The 26,062-nt window shown below is 36.0% G+C and overlaps 1 protein-coding gene across 1 annotated transcript; it reads right to left on the bottom strand.

Moving 5' to 3' along the window:
- Positions 1–888: 888 nt before the first annotated feature.
- On the bottom strand, positions 889–24,361 carry DYNC2LI1 (dynein, cytoplasmic 2, light intermediate chain 1). The gene is made up of 13 exons (XM_010576466.1): positions 24,330–24,361; positions 23,440–23,557; positions 22,161–22,195; positions 21,699–21,768; positions 20,584–20,672; positions 18,255–18,441; positions 15,138–15,206; positions 13,688–13,765; positions 12,057–12,133; positions 11,627–11,697; positions 11,085–11,182; positions 9,044–9,136; positions 889–1,243 (listed from the first exon to the last, which is right to left on the bottom strand). Exons 1-13 carry the CDS (start codon positions 24,341–24,343, stop codon positions 1,178–1,180), a joined length of 1,065 nt encoding a protein of 354 aa, XP_010574768.1. The 5' UTR covers positions 24,344–24,361; the 3' UTR covers positions 889–1,177.
- Positions 24,362–26,062: the final 1,701 nt, after the last annotated feature.

The following is a 26,062-nucleotide window of genomic DNA, read 5'->3' as shown; positions in this document are numbered from 1 at the left end:
TAATTAGTTTAATTTGATAGTTTTGAAATTATGCACTTTGTAACAAAGAATTTGAAATCCTTGAGTTAATGCAAGTTCTCCACTTAAGTGCGAGGCCAACATTTTTTTGTAATATCTTTATGTATAATATTCTGAGATAAAAATGTTATATCAGAAAAACATTTGGTGAACAAATATGTTAAAAATAATACATAACTTTAAAGAGCTTGAAAGATACCACATTAGTTTGCCTTTCACATTTTTATGTGCATGTAGGGTTGCTCACCAGGGAACATTCTTATGCTCTGGTCTGCCAAGTGACTGTTCAGACATTAACTCTCTGACAACAAGTCTTACCTCTCAAAAGACACCTCTGGCTTTAATCTAGATCTTATCTTGCCTATTTTCAAAACAGTACATCTCATACTAGTGAGGTGTCCATGGACAAAAAGCTATACCTAGTTTAGGTTAGCATTTCACCAGCCTAGGCTGAATATGAATCAATTATACTTCTACCATTAACCAAGTATCTGTCAAATTGATTAGACTGACTTCCTAGCATTTGAATATTTGACAGAAATGTCTGTCTTCTAAATTTTGTGCAAAGTTATTACAACATTATATATTGCAAGAAATAATTCCCATATTAACTCTATAATACTGAAACAGAGATAAAGCAAACTTCTGAGTTCAGGTCAAACGTGGTTTTAATTCCACTTTATTCTGCCAGTTTTTGTGGACCTGTCCTATTGAAATACATCAAACAATGATGCAAATATATTCTTAAGCTTTGCTTTTTGAATTATATATGCAAAGAACTAGGAAAAGATGCCTAGCACACTTTACTATGCAGTTTCATATTTTGGGTGTGAAAACTTGTTTGTATTTAAATACATGTTTAGGGCAGAAGAACTGACTAATGCCAGTCTTCATATTCAAATCCATCTCTGACCAACCTGGAATTCCTTTCTCACCACTTTTTAAAACTCTTATGTCAGTACTAAGATATAGTTAAATTTGAACTGAATGAATAAACAGCTCTTTTTATTAAAAATAATAACAGGAATGCTTAATAAATACTAATTTTGTAGTTTCACATTGTATGTTTTCTACTGCATCAGATTAAATTGCTAGTGTAATGTTAAAATGATTAAAGTAATTTTGTAAATGTTAAGCTGAAGACACCTATAGCAGGTCATCAATCAGAGTCCAAATCCATTTCCTTCCAGGATTTAGAGGCATTTCTTTTGTATTGTTCAAGTTCCTAAAACAGAAACATACATACATATTAATCTAATCTCCTCATGACTAAAAGTTATAAGATACATACATTAGCCACTTGAACATTTAAAGCATGTACAAACATTTTTCAGTGTAGAAAAAATGTACTATATATATTTTTATCTTTAACGAAATTATACTAAGTGCTATAAATTTTGTCACATTTGTTCTCATATAGGGAGCTGGATTTTAGTTATTTATTTATACCTAGATACTTTCTAGAGAAGAAAAAATTTTGTCTTAGACATTCAGTTTGAGAAACCAGGCTCCCTATGAACATGCAGAAATGTAACACTACATGTGTTTTAAAAAGAGAAACCGGAATTATCCAACAGAAACTACTGTTTCACACACATGAAGTCAGAGCCTTTCAAGAAGCAAAATGGATTAGTTCCTTAAGATTACAGAAAAGAAACTAGAAGAATAAAAGAACAAAGCCTACCTTATTTTTTTTTTTTAAGCGCAGAACTGAAATGAACTTCTGTAAGTTTATATGTCACCAGTGTGATAACTTAGAGAGCTACCAGTGGACCTCAGAAACCCCTGCAGAACACAGGCTTGTCCAGAAAGCAGTAAGCAGAAATATATTTTAGAGGAATGTAATGGATGTTTAGGAAATTGTCATACCATATCTATTCAATCTATAGTACTGGATATTTGTGGAAATGTTATTCATCATTGTTTGAGGTTTTTCAGGAAGTGTATTACTCATGACAGGCAATGATGCCATGCTTTTACTTCTGTTTTGTTTTGGTTTTCAATTAGTAGTTAAAATATTCTTTCAGGTGGTACTGTGTAGTAGATTGAAAAGTTAGCATCTCTGTGTAAAAATAAAATGCAAGCCCAATGTGGTAATTAAAATTATGCATCTTCTAGATAGTAACTGGATTATTAAAAGCAAACAGAGGCTCAAGTTGTGGAGGTATACATAAAGCTAATTAGGTATGAAAGATGAAGCAGTCTACATTGTGCTATACTTGACATCAGCTGAGTAGTACTGAGGTAGACAAATTACCTCATTTCAGTCAAAAGTACTACTGGGAATTTTGAAGCCTATAATAAAAGGTTCTAGCAATGTTACCAAATAACAATTTCATCTTCTGAATTTTATGTAGTGGTGTATACTGTCAGAAATTATTTCTGAAGATTTTTTTCAGCAAAAATTAATTTAGAAAGCACTAAGATTGCTTTTCATTCATTTAAGAATATGAAGGCTTCCAGTGTATTTGCAGGAATATGATACTCTATTGAGGTACTGTTAGACCTAACCGTGTACTACTTGCAATACAAAAAAAGTCATCATACCTTACTTAGATCAGGAAAAGAAGTGGACATAAACCAGTGATTAGTATAAATGTAGCAAAGACCTTTAAAAGTGGGCATGTGCTTTATATGATTGATATTCTGATTTTTAATAGAATGGACTTGACAGAGTAAGGGAGATTTCACTGTAGGTATACAGATACCAGAACTGACAAAATTAACAAAATTCACACCAGGTGAATTTAATAGAAGTATTAATTCTCAATCCAGAGCACAGAGGGAGGAAGAAGAAAATAAAGGGCAGACCAACAAAGAAACAATCACCTAAAAATTGTATGGAGATAATAAATGGGATTTTCTCTCTCTCAGGAAATAACTTCAGCAACTTTGTTAGCAGTGCAAAATTTTCAGAAAGCACCACAGATTTATGAGCAGGAAGAAAATTTTTAATTAGTGCATATTCTTTATGATGCTTGCAGGAGTCTAGTTTTACAGTTGAGTAACTCATAGATGACTGACACAGAACATATTGTGTCTAGTCTAAATCTAGTAAGTTGCATTATTAAATACAGCTCTAGTACTTCTGAACTGTTCTCTCTCTAAGCCAGTCTTTACTCAGTATTTTCACTCTCTCGTTATTAATATAAAGTAATTATGATCTTGGAACATACTGAACTGTTGGAAACATGCCAACAGTTAGGAATAGAAGGAATACTGTGATGTTTTAGGGAGCACATGTAACCTGGTTTATGCTAAGTAAATAATTTCAATTCTAACAACTATCTCAAAGGCTACAGGAAGGGGTAAAATTAGACAATGAAGTTTTACATATAATGACAATGCTGTCTGCAGGTCATGTCTACAGGTATTGCCTAAATAATTAGCCTTACAGATTTGTCATCTGACTAAACTGTTTCAAGAAAGAGGCAGATAATTTAGCAGAATTTATTTTGCTGTAATTTTAGCTAGCTAGAAGGCAATTCAGTGTAAAGGCAATTCAAAACAATACAGAAATGCAAAGTATCTAAAACCACAGTATACATTAAAACTGTATAGCTATTCCACTACATACAGAAGTACAGAACAAAAAGATAAATATTTGTTTTGGAGACATATCTAGGTAAGACTAGCATTTAAACAACGAGGAATGAAAGAAAGAAGAAGGGATGAAATGGAAGGATATTTACAAAAAATAGTCTTCAACAGATTCAGTGATTCAGGAGAAAAAATGCTGTCAGGAAAGTACACTTCTTCAGTTTTCATGCAAAACAAAGTAAAATAAATCCCCATCAGTCAGAAATGTAATGGAAAAATCTCTCAAATGCAGTTTAAAGATCACTCCAGAGACCCTTTTGAAAAAGGGTACCTTCCTGCTCATAAAGTCCTATACTACAAACATAAGCAGAATTCTGGAATATACTATAACTATACAATCAGCTAAGAGATCCTCTCCCCAAACTGAAAGAAGATCCTACGAAAGAATGTATCTCAAAGTATGCCAAATGTTCACACCAGCATTATGCTTCCTTTGTTTTCCGGGTACCAAGTGTATGGGGCACAGATCAGATTTACAAAGAATTAACTACTGCAATTTAAATATACTTTCAATGTAAACATTATTAGTGCTAGCAACTTGTCCTAGATGTCTCAACACTGGTATAAAGCAGATTTTAATTTTTTTTTTTTAACCTTAATGCTTCTGTATTTCTGTGTTTCTATAAATTCTTCATCTGTCAAATGGAGCAGATCACACCTAATCTCATAAAGGGATTGGGAAGAAAGACTTAACTGATGTTTGTGAGACACTCAGATAAGATAACAGTACCACACATTCTCAGTGAAAAAAAATTAATACTTTTGTGTTCATTGAAGTGTCTGAATGGCAGGTTGAGAAATAAGGTACACAAAGAATAAGGATGATGAAAAGAAATACTGAACAATTGAATTGAGACATCAGCAAAATAGTATATGATCATGTAATTAAAGACAATACTATAATGTCTACAAACAAGGAGGAAAAATTAAGATCGTAGGAAAAGCCTTAATTGTTCCATCTCCTCAGTTCTGAGGGACTGATATGACTTTTAACTTTATTTTTCATGCAGTTTCTTACTAAAAGTGCCCTCAATCTGGAACGTGGTGAAAATAACCAAGTACTGAAGCAAGGATTAAAAATCTTAAGCACTTAAACTTCAGTAGGAGATTTAATAACAGTGCTCTAATAACCCTCTTTAAGTTGGTTTAAAAAAACCATAAAATAAATCTTTTGTACCCATTTGGACATGCTTTCTTGTGAAAACAAGAAAGCTTATTCTTGGCAGCTGAGTAAACATCCTAAATAACTTTTTCTCCTCAATATGAAGACTAGCACTTCTCCCCCTCTGGAGAAAGATGTTACTGCTCTGCTACCCATGTTAAGTTGCCTGTTGTACTTCTCTGCCCAGTAACACTGATCTGACCAAGGAGGTTCATTGCACAACATGTAATCTTCTCTTTTGTTGAATGAGATTGAAATTGTCTCCTGAAGTTCTGCAATATGGTCACGTCAGCAAAAAGTATGCTGAAAAAAATATGGCTCTTTCTGTTGGCCAACACAGTCCCCACCTCAGACAGCTGCGGATCTGACACTGAATTGACTTTTAGTTGCGAGTGACATGGTTAATTAGGTTACTCCTACTTTAGGAGAAATAGGACTATGCTTCCTTGCGAGATGTTATAGAACTTTCCCTTCTTCTGTTCATGACTTGCTAAAGTCTTAACAGTTACAGCCCTGTTCACTGAGATCTGCTTCCATTACTTCTTGTTAGCTGACACCAAACTACACCAGGCATCTACTTTTTCTTTTTTTGTAGTATACTTTATGGCATTAGGCTTCAGCTAACACTGGCACCAAGCCCTAAAGAAATACCTCTGTGTAACAAGGAACAAGTAATTGTGGACTTTGGCATTGTGTGACACTGACTTCCTAAGCACCTGACTGGGAGGCTAACCAATTCTTTGAGCTCAAGGTTAGCTTCATCATTTGCGTCAACGAATGAAGCTGCAGTCAAATGTCCAGATGAAAACGGTCCAAGACCTATTTTAAGTATTAGCAGTACAAAGCATAACATGATAGCTAAGACCTGAAACAAACAAAAACCTCTGAGAAGACAGAGTACTTGCCTCTGTGGTAGAGAGCATTTCTAAAGGAAACAGAGAAGACACCCCCATGTGCCATCTCACTGTCACAAACACTTAGAAGGAACTAAGGAACAAGACTTTCATGCACTCATAGGTGCTCACAGATGCAGGTGGCATATGTGCAGCTCTATCAACAATATTGTTTTAAAAGATCTCACTCTTATTCAAGTTACTTGTGTACCTAAAATTAAATTAAGTTGACCTTAAAGCATCACAAGTCAAAAAGCTAGCAGAGAATGGAGAAATTGATGACAAGTTTGCCATGTTGTTTATGTTATACATGGACTGTATGAAGAGTTAACAGCAAGCTTCATGTTTAAGGCCTAATAAATATGCAAAACGAATGTTTTTCTTCAATCTTGAAAGTCCTGCAAAGAGCACAAAATTCCAGTAATTCCTGGAGAGAATCTGCTAGTTAAGATATACATTAAAAAAGTAAATTCCAAAAAGGTCCCCTGGTGCTGTATTCTCTCTCTCAGAGCTTAACTCCAGAGAATGAAAAAGCAGTAAACAATTGCAACAGCACTATCTGATATAAACCTACACAGTGTATGTCTGTAGGGTAAGAACTAGGAAAAGAATTCAGAAAAGGCATAGTTGAGAAAGAGAGATGTGCTCTTGAACAAAGGTACAGTGAGGAAAAGGTAGCCTCAGACAGCTTTCCAGAGCAAAAAGGTCTAGAAATAGAGTGGTACGTCTCATAGTTAACTCTGAAAATGATAAGGAGGCAAAATAATATGGTCTAAAAGAAAACACTTTTGTGGCAGAATGCTGATGAGCTGGAGTCTTAACTTCTACAGCCAAAAAAGCATCTCATAAATAGTAGCTGACAGACAGTACATGGGAGTAAGCCAGTTACTTTCTTGTTTCTGTACTTTTTTTTTAAACTGTTTTCTAATTTTATACTTGAGAATTTAACCTTTTACTCTGCTAGAGCATACAAACCCTAGCTGCAGAGAAACCCTTTAATCAAGGTTACAAAGTTGGAACTGATTTAATAGATTGCCAGTTATCTATAAATCTATTACAGTATTATTGAGCAGTTCTGACGAAGACTGAGTCAGTCAGGTATGCTAATTCTTCTATCAGACTCAGTGACAGGGGCTGTATTTGTTTCAGTTGCTATGTTTTTGTGTTTATTTTGCCTTTAAAGCTTATCTTTGAGATAAACAAGCAAACTGGTTATCACCTAGAGTCCAAAGTGGCATATTAATTAACTGAAAGTAACCAAGGGAAATAGTAACATGCACTTCAGTGATTTTAAAATATACGCTGTTGTCATATGAAACTTTCATTTTGCATTATGTCCCATTAGCAACATGTTGCATATTGAACATCTTAATATACTGTTCCTCCTACGCAATAGAAATCATGAACTCTGTAAAGAATGTTAGACTTACAATGCATTTAAAATCTTCCTTTAAAAATAGGATTTTTGTGCCACTTTTTGTATAACTGGGAAATCCAAACACACTTCAAGAATCACTGCAACTACAGAGTTCTTTTCTTTTAGATGTATATTGCTATCTTGGTGCATTCCAAATTGAATGAAAGTCTTGGAGTATAAAACATTTTAATAATGTGCAAATAATCTTGTAAAAATTGAACTTCATGATAGAGAAGTTTAGGAAATAGCTCTAGATAACAAAAGTAATTTTCTCTTTAATGCTCAAATTACTTGTAGTAGTCCAACTAAAAGAAGCTACTGGTTTGCAATGCCCTTGAACTGATTAAGATTCTAAAAGCCTGTCTCTTTTGTTTAAAACAAAAAAATTAATAATTTCTTGTATGATTTAATCAACACATACCAGTATCTTCTTTTGCAAGACATAAGTATTATCTAAAAATAACAAACCTAGTACACCATACAGTTATTTTGAGATATATAGATACACTGGGTATGAGATTACATTATAAAAAGCAATGTGCTTTACAAATTTTAATGATTTCTAAGACTGCTCTTGATGTAACCAAAATTCAGAACTGATGCCTACATTAACAGGATATTACAGGTAACATGCAAGTTCAAAGACTGCAGGGGATTCTTGAAATTGCTTTATTCTTTTACATTATTAATGTATTTCTTTGGATCAGGTAACTATGGGTTTACTGCCTTATGCAATCTAACTAAACTCTACAAAAACTTGACAGAGACAGCAGTAATAATCTAATCCTTTGGCTTTCTTTTACAAGCATGCAAAAAGATGAAATTTGCTATGGTATTTTAGGGTTAGTTGAGATTAACTGCAGTGCGATTCAATAAAACTCCCTTTCATCTTAAGAGTGGGGGTCTGTAAAAGCATGCGAGATCTAGATTGGTACAATCCATCATCTTAAAGCACTCTTAGAAAAACCTCCTTTAACCACAGTAACTTGGTCCACAAAGAAGTTAAATGGTGTACAAATAGCCCACATACATATAAGCTGTGAGAATAGAGTGGAACATTTCTCAGTCATTCTAGCAAACAATTTTCTGTGTGTGAAACAGATGAATCTATACAAATTAGAGTTTCCAGACTCAGTATGTGATAATTCTTCCAAACAAAGAAAAATACACAAATCTTGGACTGACAGACCCATACCTATGATATCAATGAAGACTGTATACAGTATTTCTACTCACGTGATGTTATACACTGATATCTATAAGGCAACGTTCTGAACTTCATCTAGTTTGCCATAGATTTTTTCTGTAAAATTAATTCACCACAAGCGTAGGGAAATGCAGAAACACTTCAAAATTAGTAAGAAAAAATAAAAGGCCCTTTCCCCACTAAAGGTCTTTCCTGGAATTCAGGGGTAAGCCAAATATCACTCTGTGGAATAACTCTGTTCACTCTAAGATAAAAAGTACATAGCCTGCAAACTCAAGTCAGAAATATTATTATCTCAGTACCTTTCCAGTTTAAATAGTTTTGAAGTAGAAAGACAAAAATATAAAAAGTAAATAGCCCCCACCCCAAACCTTGATACCACTTCCTAGACTTTCTGCTAGTCAACACCCAAATGAGAGTACAGGGTGCAGAAGTGGAAAAATTACTGCCAAGAAAGCTTCACAGCTTTGCTTCAGTATTATTTTAATGAATAATTCTGGAAAAGAAAGGGAAAATTTGGATTATTCATTTCTAAAGAAACCATAGAGCCAAAACTTTGAGATCTAACAATGCTCTACTGGCTAGAAGTGTACCAATGGAAAAAAACCCCAACCAACTACTAGGCTGAAAATGAAAGTTGAAGTTATTTAAAGGCAAAACTACGAGCGTATTCTACAATTAATTCAGCAATGCTGGTTGTTCTGGAATACCTGACTGTGAACAGCAGTTGGAGAACTACCACACACCTGGTTTTTCTGAGCTCTCATGATATCGACTTCATACTCGATGTATTGTAAATCCTGTGCAGGGTCCTTGGTATCTTGTAAATCACAGAAACTCTAAAAGAAGAAATGACAAAACCCCAAGTAATAAATTTTATCTTCTGTTCTTTTAACAAGAAAATGCCATGCTGCAGATCTAATGGAATTATTTGCTTTTAATACAAATGTATTAAAATCTTGCATTTATGGAAGAATTCTGTGCTATAGGACACAGATTAGATTAAAACCCCCAAATCTTAACATTGGTAAAATGATCAGAAAGTAATAGTGCAGTTAGATCTTAAAGGAAAGAAAATATTCTCATTTGGTAGTTGTTTATTATTCTCTCCTCAAAATGAAAATATCCTTTCTGGCCCATGACATTTGGGCATAGTTAAGATTACTCTTGCTAGAGCATTTAATACTTAAGACTAGAATTCAGTTCTGGTTACCAGAAGCGTTACTTCAATAGCTGAGAAATTGATTACTATCTTTTTGCCAAATACCTGAATTTTCATTTACTAACCTTGAAGGAACTAAAACTTTAATTCCAAAGAAGCAAATACACTAATAGAAAGAAACACTATCAAATAAAGAACTTTTTAAAAAATGTTGTCCTGCAGTTTTCTCCTTACTCATAACAAACAGAAAGTAGCAAGAAGGCAATCATACAAATGATAGAATAAAATAAAGCAGAATTAGACTTACTATTAGATGAGGTGATGGAAAAAGAAATTTACAATGCATAAAAATAGCTTTAAAGTTTAAAGCATATTTTGGAACCAAAACAGAAGACTGAGAATCTACTTGGAAAATCTTTAAATCTTCTTTAGACTGATACCTTAGAACACTGATGGAGCTTGCAAGATGAGAAATGCATTCATTTCTCCAGCTGCTTCAGGAGGAGTACAGCAGTTACTGGGTGGGTGGTGGTGGTGGTGGAATGTTTGTTTATTGTGTTTTAAAAAGGCTATGAGGAAAATTAACATGAAAAATAACAGCTCTGTATAGTTTCTGAAAAGTAAAGTTTAGTCTTTATCATGTTGGGGCATACTGTAGCGAGAACAGCATCTTAGTGATAATTTATTCTGGTCACAAACCACCTGAAATAATTTGCAGGCTTTGATATGTAGCAGTCAAGTGAGCGGGAAAGAATGAATTCAGATTCCTTCTCACCAAGAATGGAGATCCATAGACTGAAAATTAGAAAAAGCCCAGTTTGTGCACCATAATTTGAGAGACAGTTGCATAGCCCTGACTGACCTCCTTGCCTGCCCAGGTAAGCTGTAGAGTAGGAAATGGACAGGGTTAGAGAACTGTGATACAGTCTAGTACACAAAGAGAAAGCAGCAGCCTGTATTTGCTCAGGTCAAATAGAAAAGAATTTTGATTTCCTAACAACAGCAATTACTTTTACTGAAAAGAAGTATTTGGGGGTTTGCCTCTTGGGACCAGAAACTTCTGAAATATGTGCAAGATTTATCACTACATAGGTACCAAGGGAATCTAACTACCTTGCAAATCCAAACACTTCCCAGAGCAAAATGATGGATTTTGGCAAGGAACTCTAACACACTCGCCTCATTCAAAGCCTCATGCTCTAGGAGAACAAGGACCAGCAGCTTGCTGCAGCCAGAAAGAGCTCTCTTCTTGGAACATCATTGTCATTTGGTTTAGATATTAGGGGACATGTGACCTTACAGAATTCCAAAAACACTGAGTATAGCTTGTGTCTCAATATAATGAAAGGCAATGGTATAACTTTGGAAAAAACAGAGGGTTACATCAGTACTTCCATTATTACTAAATCTAGGAAGGTGACTGAAGATGTAGAAGCTAATGATCAAAGCACTACTACATACAAATCTGTATCTTTTAAAAATTTATGAATTAAAAAGGTTAGAAGAAACAAACTGCTAAATGAGACTGAAATTCCAGTCGCCGGGCTTGAAAGAAAAAAATTAGTAGTGATATTACTACTATTCTGTGTGAAAAGAAGCTGTGCAGCAGACATGTAAATACTGACCTTGGGAGGAAAGGTTTTCTCAAATACTTTTTTCCACAGTTCCAAAGGTGTGTTTGCACGCATCTTTCCGATATCACTATCGGAGGCAGGTGGTGGTCCTAAGGATTACAGCACAGCACAAAGTGATACAAGTATGTTGTCATAACAACATAAATTATCAAATCATTTTGGATAATGATCTAATTTAATATTTTATCTTCTATAGTGACAAGCTGCAACAAGTTTGAAAAAACATTGATCTCCTACCATGAAACGAGCTGAGTGGTACTGTACATTATATTTTCTTTCAGATTTAAGCTTGTTGGTACTTTACTATTTGAAGTAGTCCCAATACTTTATTAAACTGTCTGACAAACCTGCACAAGTAATTCTCAATAATATAAATACTGAACGATAATTTTAAACTTTCTAAGCCATTTCCTTCAATAATCTGTTAAAACTGCTGCTGATGTGCTATAATTTATTTTTTATTTGCCTAAATTTTTTTTCTCGTTTTCAAAAACAATTAAGCAACAAACACAATGAACAGGAAATGACCTAACCTATTTGGCTCAGTGAATCCAGGCCTGCTGGTATAAATAGAGGTTTGCTGTGATCCACCGATACAGACTTGCTAAATAGAAAAAAAGAAAATGTATCAAGTGAGCATTTAGCAATCAATGAAAAATTACATTATTCTAGCAAGACTAGACTCTTACTGGGCTTTGCATACAAATAAATGCAAATAAAAATCTACTCAATACTAGTGGTAACCATGTTTCTAAGCCATCAGTTTTGGAATCAAAACCAAGGAGTTATCACTGTCCTGTGCAGAGATAGACAGCTGAGACATAGGAGTCAAAATCCATGAACAGGAATCTTTCAGAGATCACATTTAAGAAAAAAAAAAAAGTTTTGGTGATTAGAATATTTTTATTAGGTACTTTTAGACTCTGGGCAAGATATTTAATAGTTAGACAACAATTACGGTACCTTTTATCATAGCCAAATGCCAAATGATTAATAAGAACACGGGCTTTCAGCAGGAGAGCCTCAGATTTACTGGTAAACTAAATGAATCAGAAAACAAAATATACATTATGATCTTCCATCACAGAAATATTACATTATGTCATCCACATAAAGGATTTCAGATAGAGCCTGGCTAATTCCTGACTTCAATAAATTTGGTATGTGTTCACTGAATTTACTAGAATAAAAATCTCACCCTCCCTTTCCAAAACATGAATGTACTTGTCACTGAATATATAGATCAAGAAAGATTAAATGGAAAACAGTATAAAGATTAAAGAATAAATTTTAAAATATTAATTCAAAACTTTTGAAGTATGCACATTGAGACACAAATCTTTTGCCCAAGACTAATGACTTATTAAGATTTTAGACTACATTAAAAATTATCCAGAATACCATAAACATTTAGAAATGTAATGAATAACTATAAAATTGTTCACACATCACAAAAGCAGCTTGATAGTGGCAGAACTGGTACAGATTTATCAGAAAGCAGCTCCCAGAGTATCTTCTCAAACAGCAAGCTCATTCCTGTCTTCTGTATCCTATATTCTATATCCAGATTCACGTCTTTGAGAAAGAAGTCAGACCCCTACTGTGGGAAATGTAAGTTTCTCCCACTCTTTTCAATGGGAATCAGGATTGAGCAGCCAAAGTTTTAGGCTCCTAGTTTTTAATTTTTAATGACAATAATGCTTAAATACTTAAAAAAAAATTAAATTAAGAAAGTTGTATTCTCAGTTAACAAAAGATGAAATCATGTGTCAAAGTACAAAAGCTGTACAATTTTACATGGATACAAATGGACACGCTGTGATTATAACAATTTAAAGCAAACATAAATTGTCTGGTAATCAAAATAAGCCACTATTAAATATTATTTATTACATAAATGATGGTTGATACAATTGGAACCATCTTCTGATGTAGAGAGAGCCCAAGAGGCAGCTTTTTTGGATTGCGAACTTGAGCATGCATGTTTCTGCCTTTACTCAGAAGGTGATCTGCCAAACCCCAAATCAATTTATATAGCCACATAAATACTTCATTGTCCTCATGGTTGGCAGTTCCTACTCATTACTGTAAAAAAATTCCTGCCTTTACTCTTCCACACTCTAAGTGTGATAATCTGTTATGCTTAACTGCTGTGAAGATGAGCCCTTGGTTGTAAGTTTTTAAATCTGCCAAAGCCAGGTCACTAGATGTAAGTTTGTGCTTCTACCAAAAAGGCCAGTTCTCTAATTCTATCTAGGGTGATCAGTTTTGCCCATCCTCCTTTCTTGTACCAAAAATATTTTGCCAGACATGCAGTAAACTCAATATGGGAACTGAGTTGCCTAACAGATAACTATTTTTATTTAGTTTTTGCTGATACTGGGAATTATGTAGTTTGTTCACAAGGTATATCCATCCATCCCCTGTCAATACCTGTAACCTGTCTGACAGATTAGCCCATGAAGAAAGCTACTGTAAAACCAATCAAATCCTGTTTTCTCTAGGAGTTTTACATTTCTATTTTTTAAATTTTTTTTTGTAACACAAATATTGCTCATCTTCTCTATCCTTAGTTAGAAAGTAAACATACACACCACTAATGATGCTCCATAATAATGTGAAACAAATCGAAGTGTCTTGCTTATTATTTTCCTCATTTCAGAGTCAAACTCCTGAAAAAGTTGATATCAGAACATATACATAAGAAACAAAACCCAAAATATTACAGCTAGAACTTTTCATTTTTTGTATAAACTGCAATGCACTTAGGCTACAATATATGAGGCTTTCAGCTGTCAGCATAATTATATCTTAAGACAGAATCAGTAACAGCCTACTCTGAAAAGAAATGTCACAATTTCCCTTTGTTTCTTTTTTACAGAGGGAGCCTAATTCAGGCAGTATGTTAGTCCAGAAAAAGTTCCTTAATTGGGAATGTGTATTCAATTTTCAATTAATTTGTTTCATTTTGGTTTAGATTTTTAGAAGTAGAAATACTGCCTACTAGAAGAATAAGGATTTTTTCTTTTTGTGAAAATCGTTAACTTTCAGTAAACCTTTGGGTATATGCTCTCTAAATTGTAATACCTGCAAGATTTGAAAGATGCATAAAAATACCATTTCATCAATGTTTCTTTAATAAAAAGATCATACAGACGGCCTTCTCTGAATAAAGTGGGTGAAAACCTGGTCCTAATGAAGCCTGCAGGAGTCTGTCCATAGACCCCAAAGGAATTAGGCTGTTATTCTCTGCTTATTACATGAAAGTCACTGATTTTTAAAGAGGTCATGGCTCAGCATAAAGCCTCAGTGTGACAGAAGGCACAGTACCTTATTAATAAAGAATTAAGTAACTCGAAGAGTCAGCCAACTATCAATGCACTATGTAGTCACCCAGAGAAGCACAGGCTGTCAGCACGGCAGCTAAAAACCAAACATACTGTTCTAGTTTCTCATGATCAAGTGCTGTTTATAAATTGAGTATGCATTTGTTTGGATTTTTAACGTCCTGGGAGAGAATCCAGCAGTACTCTGACATTTCTTTCCTCTCCCCTCTAAAAGACGCAATTACTCACTTGTCTCTAAAAAGTTTGGTACTTAAAAAAAAGTTCCAGACTGAAATGATAGTTTACTGTTCATGCTGCCACAACTACCAAAAAATCTGACCAGCTGACTTGAGAGATGCCCCTCTTTCACTGCCATAAACTTACAGCTCCTGTCAGAAGGAACACATGGAGCTGAATTTCTCTCATTATAAAAGAAAGTCATCAACATGATGTTTTCTTGCTTCCCTCTTTGGTCTGCAGCAACTTGTATCTCAACATTTTCCAAGTACATCTCAAAAATCATCAGTTTGAGAGTGTTTTGTGAAGGAATGACAGTATGCCTTCCTTAATGCTGTTGGATGGAAAGATTTTTTTTGTGGTAGAAGGCTGACTGGCTGTACTTTTCTTCAAATGATTACTACTATATTACCAAGATTTTAGTATATAGAATCTTTACCAGGAATCTTTTAATTATATAAAAAAAAAAATTATTACTTACATGAAAAATATCATATTTGCTTCCAATTATCACCAAGGGTATTGGAAAAGGGTCAATTAACTCATAATCCTATTAAACAGATATATGACAGTTAAGCAGTGTAAACAAACTGTAGCAGATTCCAACTGTTAAAACAACTGAAAGGGGTTAAAATTAATTCACAGAAGACAAGCTCTATTTTTTCAAAACCTTAAGTTAGATGAATAAACTTTAATGCAATATCCATACTATATTTTACAATTTTCTCATTTTCTTCATAAATGGTCAGGAAATAATCCCTCTGAGCAGTCAGAACACTTACTGGCATAAAAGGGCTCTTACACTACATACTCCAGCTCCAACATTAGATGGGAAGGGAAGAGAGGAAAAACCTCATATATTCGCAGAACTGCCGGACTGAATTAGTAGAACTGGCTTTTTGACACATTTCCCATCCTTGCATCATACCCAAAGTAATACAGACAAACGCTCAAGAAAATTAAGCTGAATGATTTGCTTGTGTCACATGTTTGTCCTCCCCACATCACATTTGCCAAACTCTTAAAAAAGATTTAACGTGATTTTCAAGTGTTTGATATCAGCAGAAAGAGGAAATGTCCCCTAACAACCATGAAAATGCAAATCAATACCAATGGACAAATACAGCTCTGTGGGTGTAGATTTAACTGTTAAATAGCTAACTTCCAATAAAAGTTTTAAAAAGTGGATTACAATAATTCTCAAGTTATCTGGAAGGTTTTCCTGTAGTTGTCCTGGTTTCAGCTGGGATATAGTTAACTGTCTTCCTAGTAGCTGGTACAGTGCTGTGTTTTGAGTTCAGTATGTGAAGAATGTTGGTAACACTGATGTTTTCAGTTGTTGCTCAGTAGTGTTTAGACTACAGTCAAGGATTTTTCAGCTTCTCATGCCCAGCCAGGGCACCTGACCCAAACTGGCCAACAGTGTATTCCATACCATGGGACGTCCCCTCTAGTTTAGGAACTGGGTGGGAAGTGGGGGCCAGGGATTCGCCGCTCGGGGACTGGCTGGGTGTCGGTCGGCGGGTGGTGAGCAATTGCCCTGCGCATCATTTGTACATTTCAATCCTTTTATTACTACTGTTGTCATTTTATTAGTGTTATCATTATCATTATTAGTTTCTTCTTTTCTGTTCTATTAAACGGTTCTTATCTCAACCCAGGAGTTTTACTTCTTTTCCCGATTTTCTCCCCCATCCCACTGGATGGGGGGGGGAGTGAGTGAGCGGCTGCGTGGTGCTTAGTTGCTGGCTGGGGTTAAACCACGACAAGTCCATATGAAATGAGACAATCCCCTTGTGTTCAGGCAAGCATTTAGTCAAGCTGCTTTGGTTGCAGCAGAGTGGAAAAGAGATGTGTTGTAGCAGAGGTTGACATAACTGTTCCCTTCTAAAACCAGTTATTTCACATACAGGTTAAATGACAGTCACTATATTAGCAAGGAGCTGCACATTCTGAAAATCCTCTACTTTGAGAGGAAAAATAATGGATTCACTCATACACTGTCAAGGCAAAAGCTTTGAGCAAAATTATCATAACTTAAAGTTGGGTGTATGGTATATAGAAGTGGAAAAAAAATCAGTTTTAGTTTCTTAACTAAGAAAAAATTAATTCAGGATAGCATCAGGAACATTAAAATGGCATGCTAAACCCTATTTGTCTTTTGACTATGGAATTAATTTTCGACTATGGACTACTTTAGGTGCATCCAGCCTTTGTTAAACAAGGTCTGCAATTGATATACTAACGCTTTATCATCACAGCCAATAATTCTTTATCCAGGCCAATGGAATATGTCCAATCCTTAAAAAAAAACCTCTAAGAACCTCATCAATTCCTGTTTATCACAAAAGTATGTTTAGTGATAAAAACGCAAATAAAAATCTGAGTAAACTGTCGTTTATTTTGACTACAAAAGATAGTATTTTCTCCCACAAAACTGACATAATTTTTCCGTGAAAAATGATGAAAGTAAAAAGAGAACCAAGGAGTAACATACATTTTTGTTTGCATCCTTTCTGTTTTTGATAATGAAGACTGAATAGAAATTCTAGTTTAGAAGGTACAATTGTGTTCCCTACAGGGCAAGTACAACAAGTCTTCTCTTCTTAACAATTAAGAAGAGAATTCTATTCTTTTTACTTATTGAAAAAAGCTTGCAGTTTTCCAATATGTAAGCCCCTATATGTAAGCTTGACACTGTGGTCATGATTTATTGACGAGTGTGCTTGTAGGCATCTTCTTTTTGTGAATTACCTTCTCTAAAAGTAAAAAACAAAATCACAATCCAGCAGATCCCAAACCCTATACTCTAAATTTACTGAGTGTTGCATATGTTGCTTTCTCATAAATTTTAAGTTACTTTTAAATTTTTGAGCTATAGAAGCATTTGCTGTATTGCAGCATTTTATAGAAGTTACAGTAACTAGATTTATGTGCCAAGTCTTTGAATTGTTGAATACTTATTTATGCATTATATACACACAACATTTGCAGAGGTTTAATGCACAATGACTTTTCATTTCTATTGCGCATAATCTAGTTTAGCTTTTCCAGAGATTCAGTTAGCAATTATGTTTAAAGGACTGATGTTAACATCTCTGAAACTTTATAATTTAATTAGTTGTCAGATTATCAAAAGGCATTGAGTTTGTGATAGACATTTAAATAAATGCAAAGTATATAGTCATGTTGATGGCTGTTATAACTATATTCTTTGCTTAAATTTGTACCTTCAGCTAGTCTCTTGCTAGATGACTTTTGTACATTCTAGTTTTCATCTTCATTTTAAAAAGAGGGGGGGGGGGGGGGGAGGAAGCAAACTGCTACTCTAAAACTATTTCTTTTGATTGGTGTAACATGCCATAACAATCACATTAGATATCTAACAAAAAGATATAAGAAACCTTCTTTCCTTGTTTCTGCTCTTATTGAATTTTTATTAAATTGCTATAATTTTCCAGTGAACAGGTTCATCTACATCAAATGGATTTTCAGTCATGCATAAAAATCCAAAAGAGTTGTTTATGATTTTCAAAAGCATTATCTTTAACTGTATAAAGGCCTGTGACATCTGGAGAAAATATTATAAGTAACTTACTGGATGATCCCTCTGCAGACTGTTCCACATCCTCTGTTTAATTTCAGTAGCTACTTCGGGATTTGTCTTTTCTAGTTTGGTTAAAATTTTGTTCACGTGGTTCCTGGTGACCTGCAAAAGTTTCTCCATAGTAGTCCAGAGTTCGTTAGGTTTGGACAGATCCAATACAAGAACTACAGCAAATGACCTATTAAAAAGGCATTATTTGGTCAAATCTTTAGTGCATGAGACAATCAACATTTTCATATACAACCACACCTGTAATACAAATGCCAAAAGCAACAAGTGTGAAAATACAAATGCTAAGATAGAATTAAATGTGACAGCAAAGGAAGATGGCTTGAGTTCTGAAGAAACCTTTCCCTTGTCTCTTGTTCAGAACTATTACTTTAGCAACTTTCCATCAGAGGTTTTGGGGGGACTGTGTATATTAAACTTTGTTTCTGGAGACTTTGTTTCAAAGCAGTAAAGTATGCAAATATCCTGAGACCATTTAACTCCTCCTTCCTGTATGACTGGGCACTTCTACTGTCATGTATCACTGCCATCTCATAACTCTACAATCCTAGATGAAGCAATGTTAGCAAATGGTTAGGATCTTTCTTAACCATTAATGTATTAGAAAGTTCTACACTTCCATTATTGTTTTGTAATATGAAATGGAAAAAACTGGTTACAGGCAATATTCTGTGCCATGGACTGCACCAGTTAGCTGGAACCTCAAATGGGTGTATGAGAAAGTCTTGTGAAAGATAAACGGAAGAAGTCAGAGTACTCAAGACATATTTAGCAATTACCAGGCTTTTAAAGGTGGATTATGATGAGAAATGCTTTAATATAAACTCCTCTCCTTCCAAAACCCTGCCTCCCCAAACTCTAACTCCATTAAAGTGCAACTGTAAAGAAGAACACTGCAAATGAAGCCATATGAATGGATGCAATCATCCCTTCACATTCCATCCTGACTTGAAAAAGGGGATTCCAGACCAGAGTGGTATTAGAAAGACTACAAAGCAAAGTGAATGTCCAATTTCACTTTAAAATCCTGTGGGGAAAAAAATCTGGTGAAAAGTCTCTTGGTGAAACTAGATATAGTTCATGGAACTTTTAAATAAGCAAAATGCTTGACTACAGACAGATGAGAAAACCAGTGAAAAGCACTTAAGCTGAAATGGTAGAATTTTTGACTAGCATGTTAAAATACTGCCTTATGAACAGAAGCGGTCTTACAGAACAATGTTGCTACCCATTAAAGAATCTTAAGACCATCCACATCAGAAGATTCCTTATCAGTAAAAAGAGAAGAAAAGACTGATGGAGGTAGAGGTTAGTTAAGTTCATTTAGACAACAGTTGAAAAATGATAGTAGATTTCCACCCCCCACCCAAGCTCTTCTAGAAACAAAAAGCTTCACATACCAAAAGTGGTTTTTTTTATTCCTTCTGTCTTAGTCTCTCACTAAATAATGGCATTATCTCAATAGTCACAACAGCAGCAAATGTACATGATAAAAACTGTATACATCCTTTTTTATTTTTTTTCCACAGAAGTTAAAACTCACTACCAAAGAAATAAAGCAGTGCATCATAATACAAAATTTATCTTTTGATCCATTTGTCTCCTTCTGCTTTCAAATCCATCTTTCCTAAGCAGAAAAAACATTAAATGCACCCCCCCATCACCTTCTTATTTCTTCTTCCTATGCTATTCCATCACTTTTATGGATTTTTCTCACTACATTCTCTGAATTCTCTCTGAATTCCTGTTTCCTTTTGTCTTCAAATAATTTCAATAGTTTTAGTGCCTCTCAGAAATATCATCTCTCTTGTAATGATCTTCTTATCAGACGGTCACTTCACTTCCCAAAAATCCAGAGATTTTTTTGGTCACAATTTTTTGCCTTGTTTTTCACCCTAAAATACCGCCCTTCACAGAGATAGCATCTGCATTTGCATACAGAAGTAGGAAGCAAGATTTTATTTCTTGTATGCCCCCAGGTTGCTTTCTCTGCTCTTTCACTGAGCATAAAGATACTATGTCTTCTCTTTTTCTGTATTTCTTGTTCTATCTACTTAAGGCCAACCTATTTCCTTCATGTTATCACTTTCTCTTGTTGTTGGAGGTTGCTAAGAACTTGGCTTATTAGGAGAGAACCATGAAAAGAAAGGTCAAAGCAAAGTATCAGTGGTATTACAACAATTTTTAGAAAAAATCATAAATGTTCTATCTTACATTTTGAAAGAGTTTTCCACATTAAAAGGTCTAGAGATTTACTTACATTTGAAGGAAAGCTGAAATTAACCTTGGAATTCTAATATTAATCACTTACCTTATGTTGTTGCTACTGATTGGTATTCGAATTAGTTCCAGTAATGAGGTTCCACCACCTAGTTCCCAAAAATGAGCTATATCTTTAGGCTGTGAAAGAGTTTCGTTATGTTAGAAATGTGTGCTTCCATGCAACGCCAAGAGAAGATCTTCATCTGATAAACTGGCTTTTCATGCAAGTGACTCAGAACAAGAACATATATTATTACACTAGTATTTTCTGAAAAAACAAACCAAATAATAAACTCCCCATGTTCAAGAAATCCCATACACCACTTACAAAAGACTCCTGGCATGCCTATGACTGTCTTGATAAATTACTACAGTAAAGTAAAAAAGTCAGGAAGCATGATTAATGATAAACATAAAAAAAAAATCAGGTTCTCTTCCCTTTCTTTTTGTTTATTGCAGCTCAAGACTACTGCTTTTTAAGAAGTTTGCAACTGGAAAAATAATAACTCTCTACCTTCGCATTTAGTTTCTGGGAAAAGTTTTAAGTGATTTTTATCTTTCAGAGTCAGATTTTCCACTCCCTGCTTCAGTAATAGAAACAGCAATTACCTGCAGCAATAGTTATTGCTGCTGGGCAGTGTTGTGCTGTGCTGTGCTGTGATGGGAACGGGTTCAATATCTCTGTTAACATAATCTGCAGTGCAAAATTTTGCAATATGGACAAGTAACCCAAAAATTTAATTATGATTTAACATTGTCCAAGATGACTACTTTTCTCACAAAACTGGTTGTAAAGTATTTTCATCAGTTTCTACTCATTTTGTGTATTAAAGATAAAGGCATGCATACAATGTTACAATAGGTAAATAAAAGCACTCAAACACAACAAACAAGGTAGTTTTTATAAATTAATCTGATTGTTTTGTGTTACACTTTGGTCTCTGATCTACTGTGTTTTAGTGAGAAGTAAAAACATATTACAGATTAAAATACAAAATTAAGCTAGCTAATTTAAATAAAATTATATTAAAACCCCCTTTTTGTTTCACAAACAATAAACTAAAAAACCTAAGATTCTTATACATAAAAATAAAACACATATTATTTTTATGTGTGTGTGTGTATATATAAAGATATGGTAGACTATACTTTCTGAATACTCACTGTATTGTGTCTCCTTGCCCTTCTTCCAAAAGTATATTCCAAGGCTAATGTTGGCTTTGAAATCTCTTCCCTATGCAAGGAAAAATAACTTCATTTTGTCAAGATCCTCTAAATAAAGCAAGCTAATTCTACAGTTATTAAATTATATTTATCAGTCAGTTCAGAATTTGGCTTAGAAACAGCAGCACAGAGAGGACGCTTTAAGGCAACAGATCTCACTTGCTGAAGACAGAAGTAGCAGCACCAACCTGAACAGATGGCCATTTAAGCTAATACTGGAGAAGGACTGAAGGGGTCAGATGACAGGTCGTAATGAAGGGAAGTTAAGTTTATCCGTAAGTGATCAACTGGTCACAGAATACAACATCTGTATACATTTATTATGAATTATCCCACAATACAGCTATTTATATAAAATTCTAATCCACAGTTGAAAACTACTTTTAAAAATTTAACACATACCTCTCAAGACACCTCAGTATAATAGTGGTCTTTCCCTGGAAATTAAAAACAAAGAAGAACCCTAGTGTACTGTCATTAAAGCATAAAAGTTGTATCACTAAATGAAACTCACTCACTTAACATTCCAATAATAAAGTACTGGAAAAGCATAAACTCAGGTAATTGTTTGTAGCCTTATAGTGGAAACTTAACAGCCAACTTTCTGTCAGAATCAAGTTACACTACCATTATTATAATTATAAACTAATAGAGATGACAAATACAGTAATAGGAATAGTGGGCTTAAAATTAGACAGTGATCAACTTGGCCAACTCTGTTAATCTGCTTAACAGTTTTTAATTATTAATAATACATTTATGTAATGTTTCGTTTCCACTGGAATTAATTATTACCAATGAGATGGAAATAAAAAGAATGCTTAAAATACAAATAAACATACATAAAAGAATGTCTTTACACTGTTGAAATTCAGACGCTGAGTAACATACCACACTGAAGGGGTTAGCACTTCTACAGTTTACTCTGGTGTCCTTTCCCATCTCAAAAAAAAAAGTGAATTTCAGGTAAATCTGAAATACAGTAAAAACTGTATTTGCTCTAAAAAGGTATTATAAAAGTGCTGATTAAGAGGTTGCACATATACCAATCCTTCTAAAATAAAACTTGTATTCTTAAAAATATGACTCACTTGGTCAAAAAGGCAAATATTTCCTTATTTACTTTACAAATGAATGCTAACAGAAGAAAAATATGAAATTACTAATGACCAAACTTATGGGACAATAAGGCTTGCGGAATCATAAGTTTGCAATCACTGGTAAGGCATGTTCAAATAGGTCTGACATAATACAGACACAATTCATAGCAGGATGTCAAGGCCTCTATCTACAACAAAACTGGTATCAGTACACTCAAATTGAATTGTTACCAGTTAAACCTTTACAAGGGGAAATTTGACATGTCAAACAATTAGAGAGTAGAATTATTTACGGCAGTTACTTTTACAAAAACTAATGAAGCCAAACCTCAAAGCATTAGCACATCAGTGATAACAATGGTTGAAGTTTTGACTCTCCAAACCATAAACTTGAACTTCTGAATTGTAATAAAGTCTCATTGGTCCACACTCTGTGGAATGCCCAATCTCTGCAGAATCAGAACATGACATATTTTGTCTTTAGAAGAATTAAGTGGACCTTAATATCTGAAAATATCAGCTATTTTCCCTGCCACAAACTATGTTTGAAAAGCACAGAATTGAACAGTATTTAGCATTACCCCATTTTTGTTTCCCATAAATAATATTGATTTTTCCCAAACTTCCACACGCTTGCCATCGTCATCGGGGTTTTCTCTCTTCTCCACTTCAGCTATAGCAAGATCCCATAAAGTATCACTAGTTGGAAAAAACAAAGAAAGAAGGTCATTAGAGAAAAACAATGGACGCTAGGCCATAATTCCTGCAAATACCTAAATGGATAAATGAAGGGTATTGCGGTTTATTATTATTATCTGTTATTGTTATTATTGTTTCATATCACATGCCCTCTGCTTGTCGAAGTACTTCTAACAAAACCAGGTTAAGTAAAATTCCTCAGGTAACTGCAACAGCCGTTTGTGGCACACACTGAGTAAATACCAGCTGTGTGGCGGGAGGTTTTCTTTTGAGTACGTTTAAGACACCTTTAAAAGGTTTTCTAACGATTAAGGCTTTTCACAGCACCCTGCAGCTCAGGCTGGCAGTCTCTGGAGTGGGGAGCTCCCGGCCGCCGCCACCGGAGTAGCCGGTAACGGGTTAGTGGACTCGGGAGGGCTCCGAACCTGTCCTCGGTGTCCCGGGGAAGATACTGCTCGGGGAAACGAGAGCTTCCCCTTTTCAGGCTCCCCCATGGCCACCTGCGGGGTGGTGGGTTAGATCTCCGCCTTTTCTGTGGGGTCCCTGACAGGAGCAACCGGCTCCTCGCTCCAAGGGCCAGGCGTGCCCCCATCCTGCCCGCGGCCCCGCTCGCTTTCGGGGACAGAGGCCGAAACGGCCCCTTCTACGCCTGCCTGCCTGCCTGCCTGCCTGCCTGCCTCCTCCAGGCTGCCCTCCCCGGGCACCAGCTCCTTCCCCACACAGCAGCGGGGGCGAACTCCCCGCACCGAAGCCGGGCAGGGCCCCCAGTTACCTGGCCTTGGGCATCGCTCCTCGGGGCCCGGGCCTGGCTCCCCGTCGCCATGGGAGCCGCGCAGGGCACGCTGGGAGGTGTAGTTCCGCGGGGAGGGGGGGCGGAAGGGGACGGAGGCCGCTTCCCAGCGGGGCCGTGCCGCGGACTCTCCCCGCCTTCTGGCCCGCCGCGGGGCTCGCCTCAGCCCTCCTCGCTGCCGCGGCGCTGTTCGTCGGCAGCCTGCGCGGCGCAGGGGCGCCCCCGTAGCCGGCAGCGGTGCGGCGGGTGGGAGTTTTTCTTTGCCGGTTGCCCGCCCCGCGGGGGGGGCCGGCGGCCCCGGGGGGCGCAGCCGCCGCCGCCCCCGCCCCTGAGGTGAGTTAAAGGCCCGCGGCGCTTCCACTGAGGGTCCCGCCCTCCTCCGGGGCCCCGGAGTTGTTCGTGGGACCCGCAGCTGCCTCTGTTTTTCGGGTGCTGAAAATGGCGCCCCGCCCTACTACCAGAGTGGGCAGAGCTGGTGTGAAGGGTGGTGGAACTGCTGGGTCCTTGGGGGACTTCCACTGTAGCCCTTGTTGTGAAGAGGCAAAATACTTCAGCAGTGGAGAAAGCCAGGGATGAATAAAGTCATAAATGGCGGGAGTCTGTTCTTTTACCTTAGCCTTAAGCGTTGGCTGCTAATAAACTCATGGTTCCCGAGATAGCTTTGTTAACAGTGGCGGGAGTGAAACAAGGCCTGAGAGAGTTCCCAGCCCCTAATAAGTGAACTGCTGTATAAGAAAATAAGTGCAATTATTTTGTAGTTACTGGGGCATACAAATCAACTATTATAAGTGTAACTAAAAGTAAGATGCTGTAACAAACAGGAGACGGGCTAGATTATTTCAAATATGATCTATCAATCAAAGATCAAATCCAAAGATCATGTTAGGGTTGGATTAGAAAGGAGGCTTTAAAGGGCGCAGTAAAACAGCGGGACGACCCAGCATATCAAAAGGGATATAGGATGTAGGTGAACCTGACAAAACAAGTCAAATATGTTCCCCTATGTCAGCAAAGTGACCCAAAATCCAGGACAGTAATTACCGCTGACCTTCTGTAGCTGACTAGCTGCTTCGCCTTTTGAGAGACTAGAGAGAGAAAAACCCAAGTAAAATCCTCTCTTATCTGTTTGATCAAAACCAGGAAAGTGGCCTCATTCATAATGATTAACTCAGAATTAATTTTAACTGTTCTTTCTTCCTTCCCCAAAGAAGGCTTATGTAACTTTCTACAGATCCTAAATAATACTTGTTCTTTAAAAAAGAGTTTTTTCTAAGTTGTAACTTGTATAATCACTCAGTTTCAGTTCCAGTAGCTTTCATATAGTTATTTTTGTCTGCCTGTATTTACTTCCAGGTTTTTACATGGATCTTCTAAAGTATTTGCTAACCCCCTATGGAAACCATGGTCTTGCTAATTAAAATCCAGAAAGAAACTGCATTGTTTAGTGTTGTACTGTGGCAGGTCATGCGGATGCCTTTCTAAGTGCATTTCTTTCAACAATTTCATTTCAACGGAATGTTTCTGTTATCTTGGTATATGAAGCCAGTGCTGATCTATAATCAGCAGTTAGAGGTAGTAAAAAAACCCTGGCCAAAGCTTCTCTTGCTCTGACAAAGATAGCAAAACTAAGGTAGGAATTGCTTCTGGCACTGATCTAGGCATATATTACTGCAACAGCAGGAGTGTAAGACTAAAAAGCAAAGTATTTTTATAGT

Source organism: Haliaeetus leucocephalus, unplaced genomic scaffold, assembly GCF_000737465.1.
Source record: "Haliaeetus leucocephalus isolate CR32 unplaced genomic scaffold, Haliaeetus_leucocephalus-4.0 Scaffold526, whole genome shotgun sequence".
Taxonomy (NCBI): Eukaryota; Metazoa; Chordata; class Aves; order Accipitriformes; family Accipitridae; genus Haliaeetus; species Haliaeetus leucocephalus.
This window is presented reverse-complemented; position numbering and strand designations above follow the sequence as displayed.

Coding starts and splice junctions, on each gene's coding strand:
- DYNC2LI1 (XM_010576466.1), bottom strand. Junction 11,698..12,056: donor GCATTTGGCTATGATAAAAG/GTACCGTAATTG, acceptor TTTTCTATTTAG/CAAGTCTGTATCGGTGGATC. Junction 9,137..11,084: donor AGAAAACCTTTCCTCCCAAG/GTCAGTATTTAC, acceptor TTCTTCTTTTAG/AGTTTCTGTGATTTACAAGA.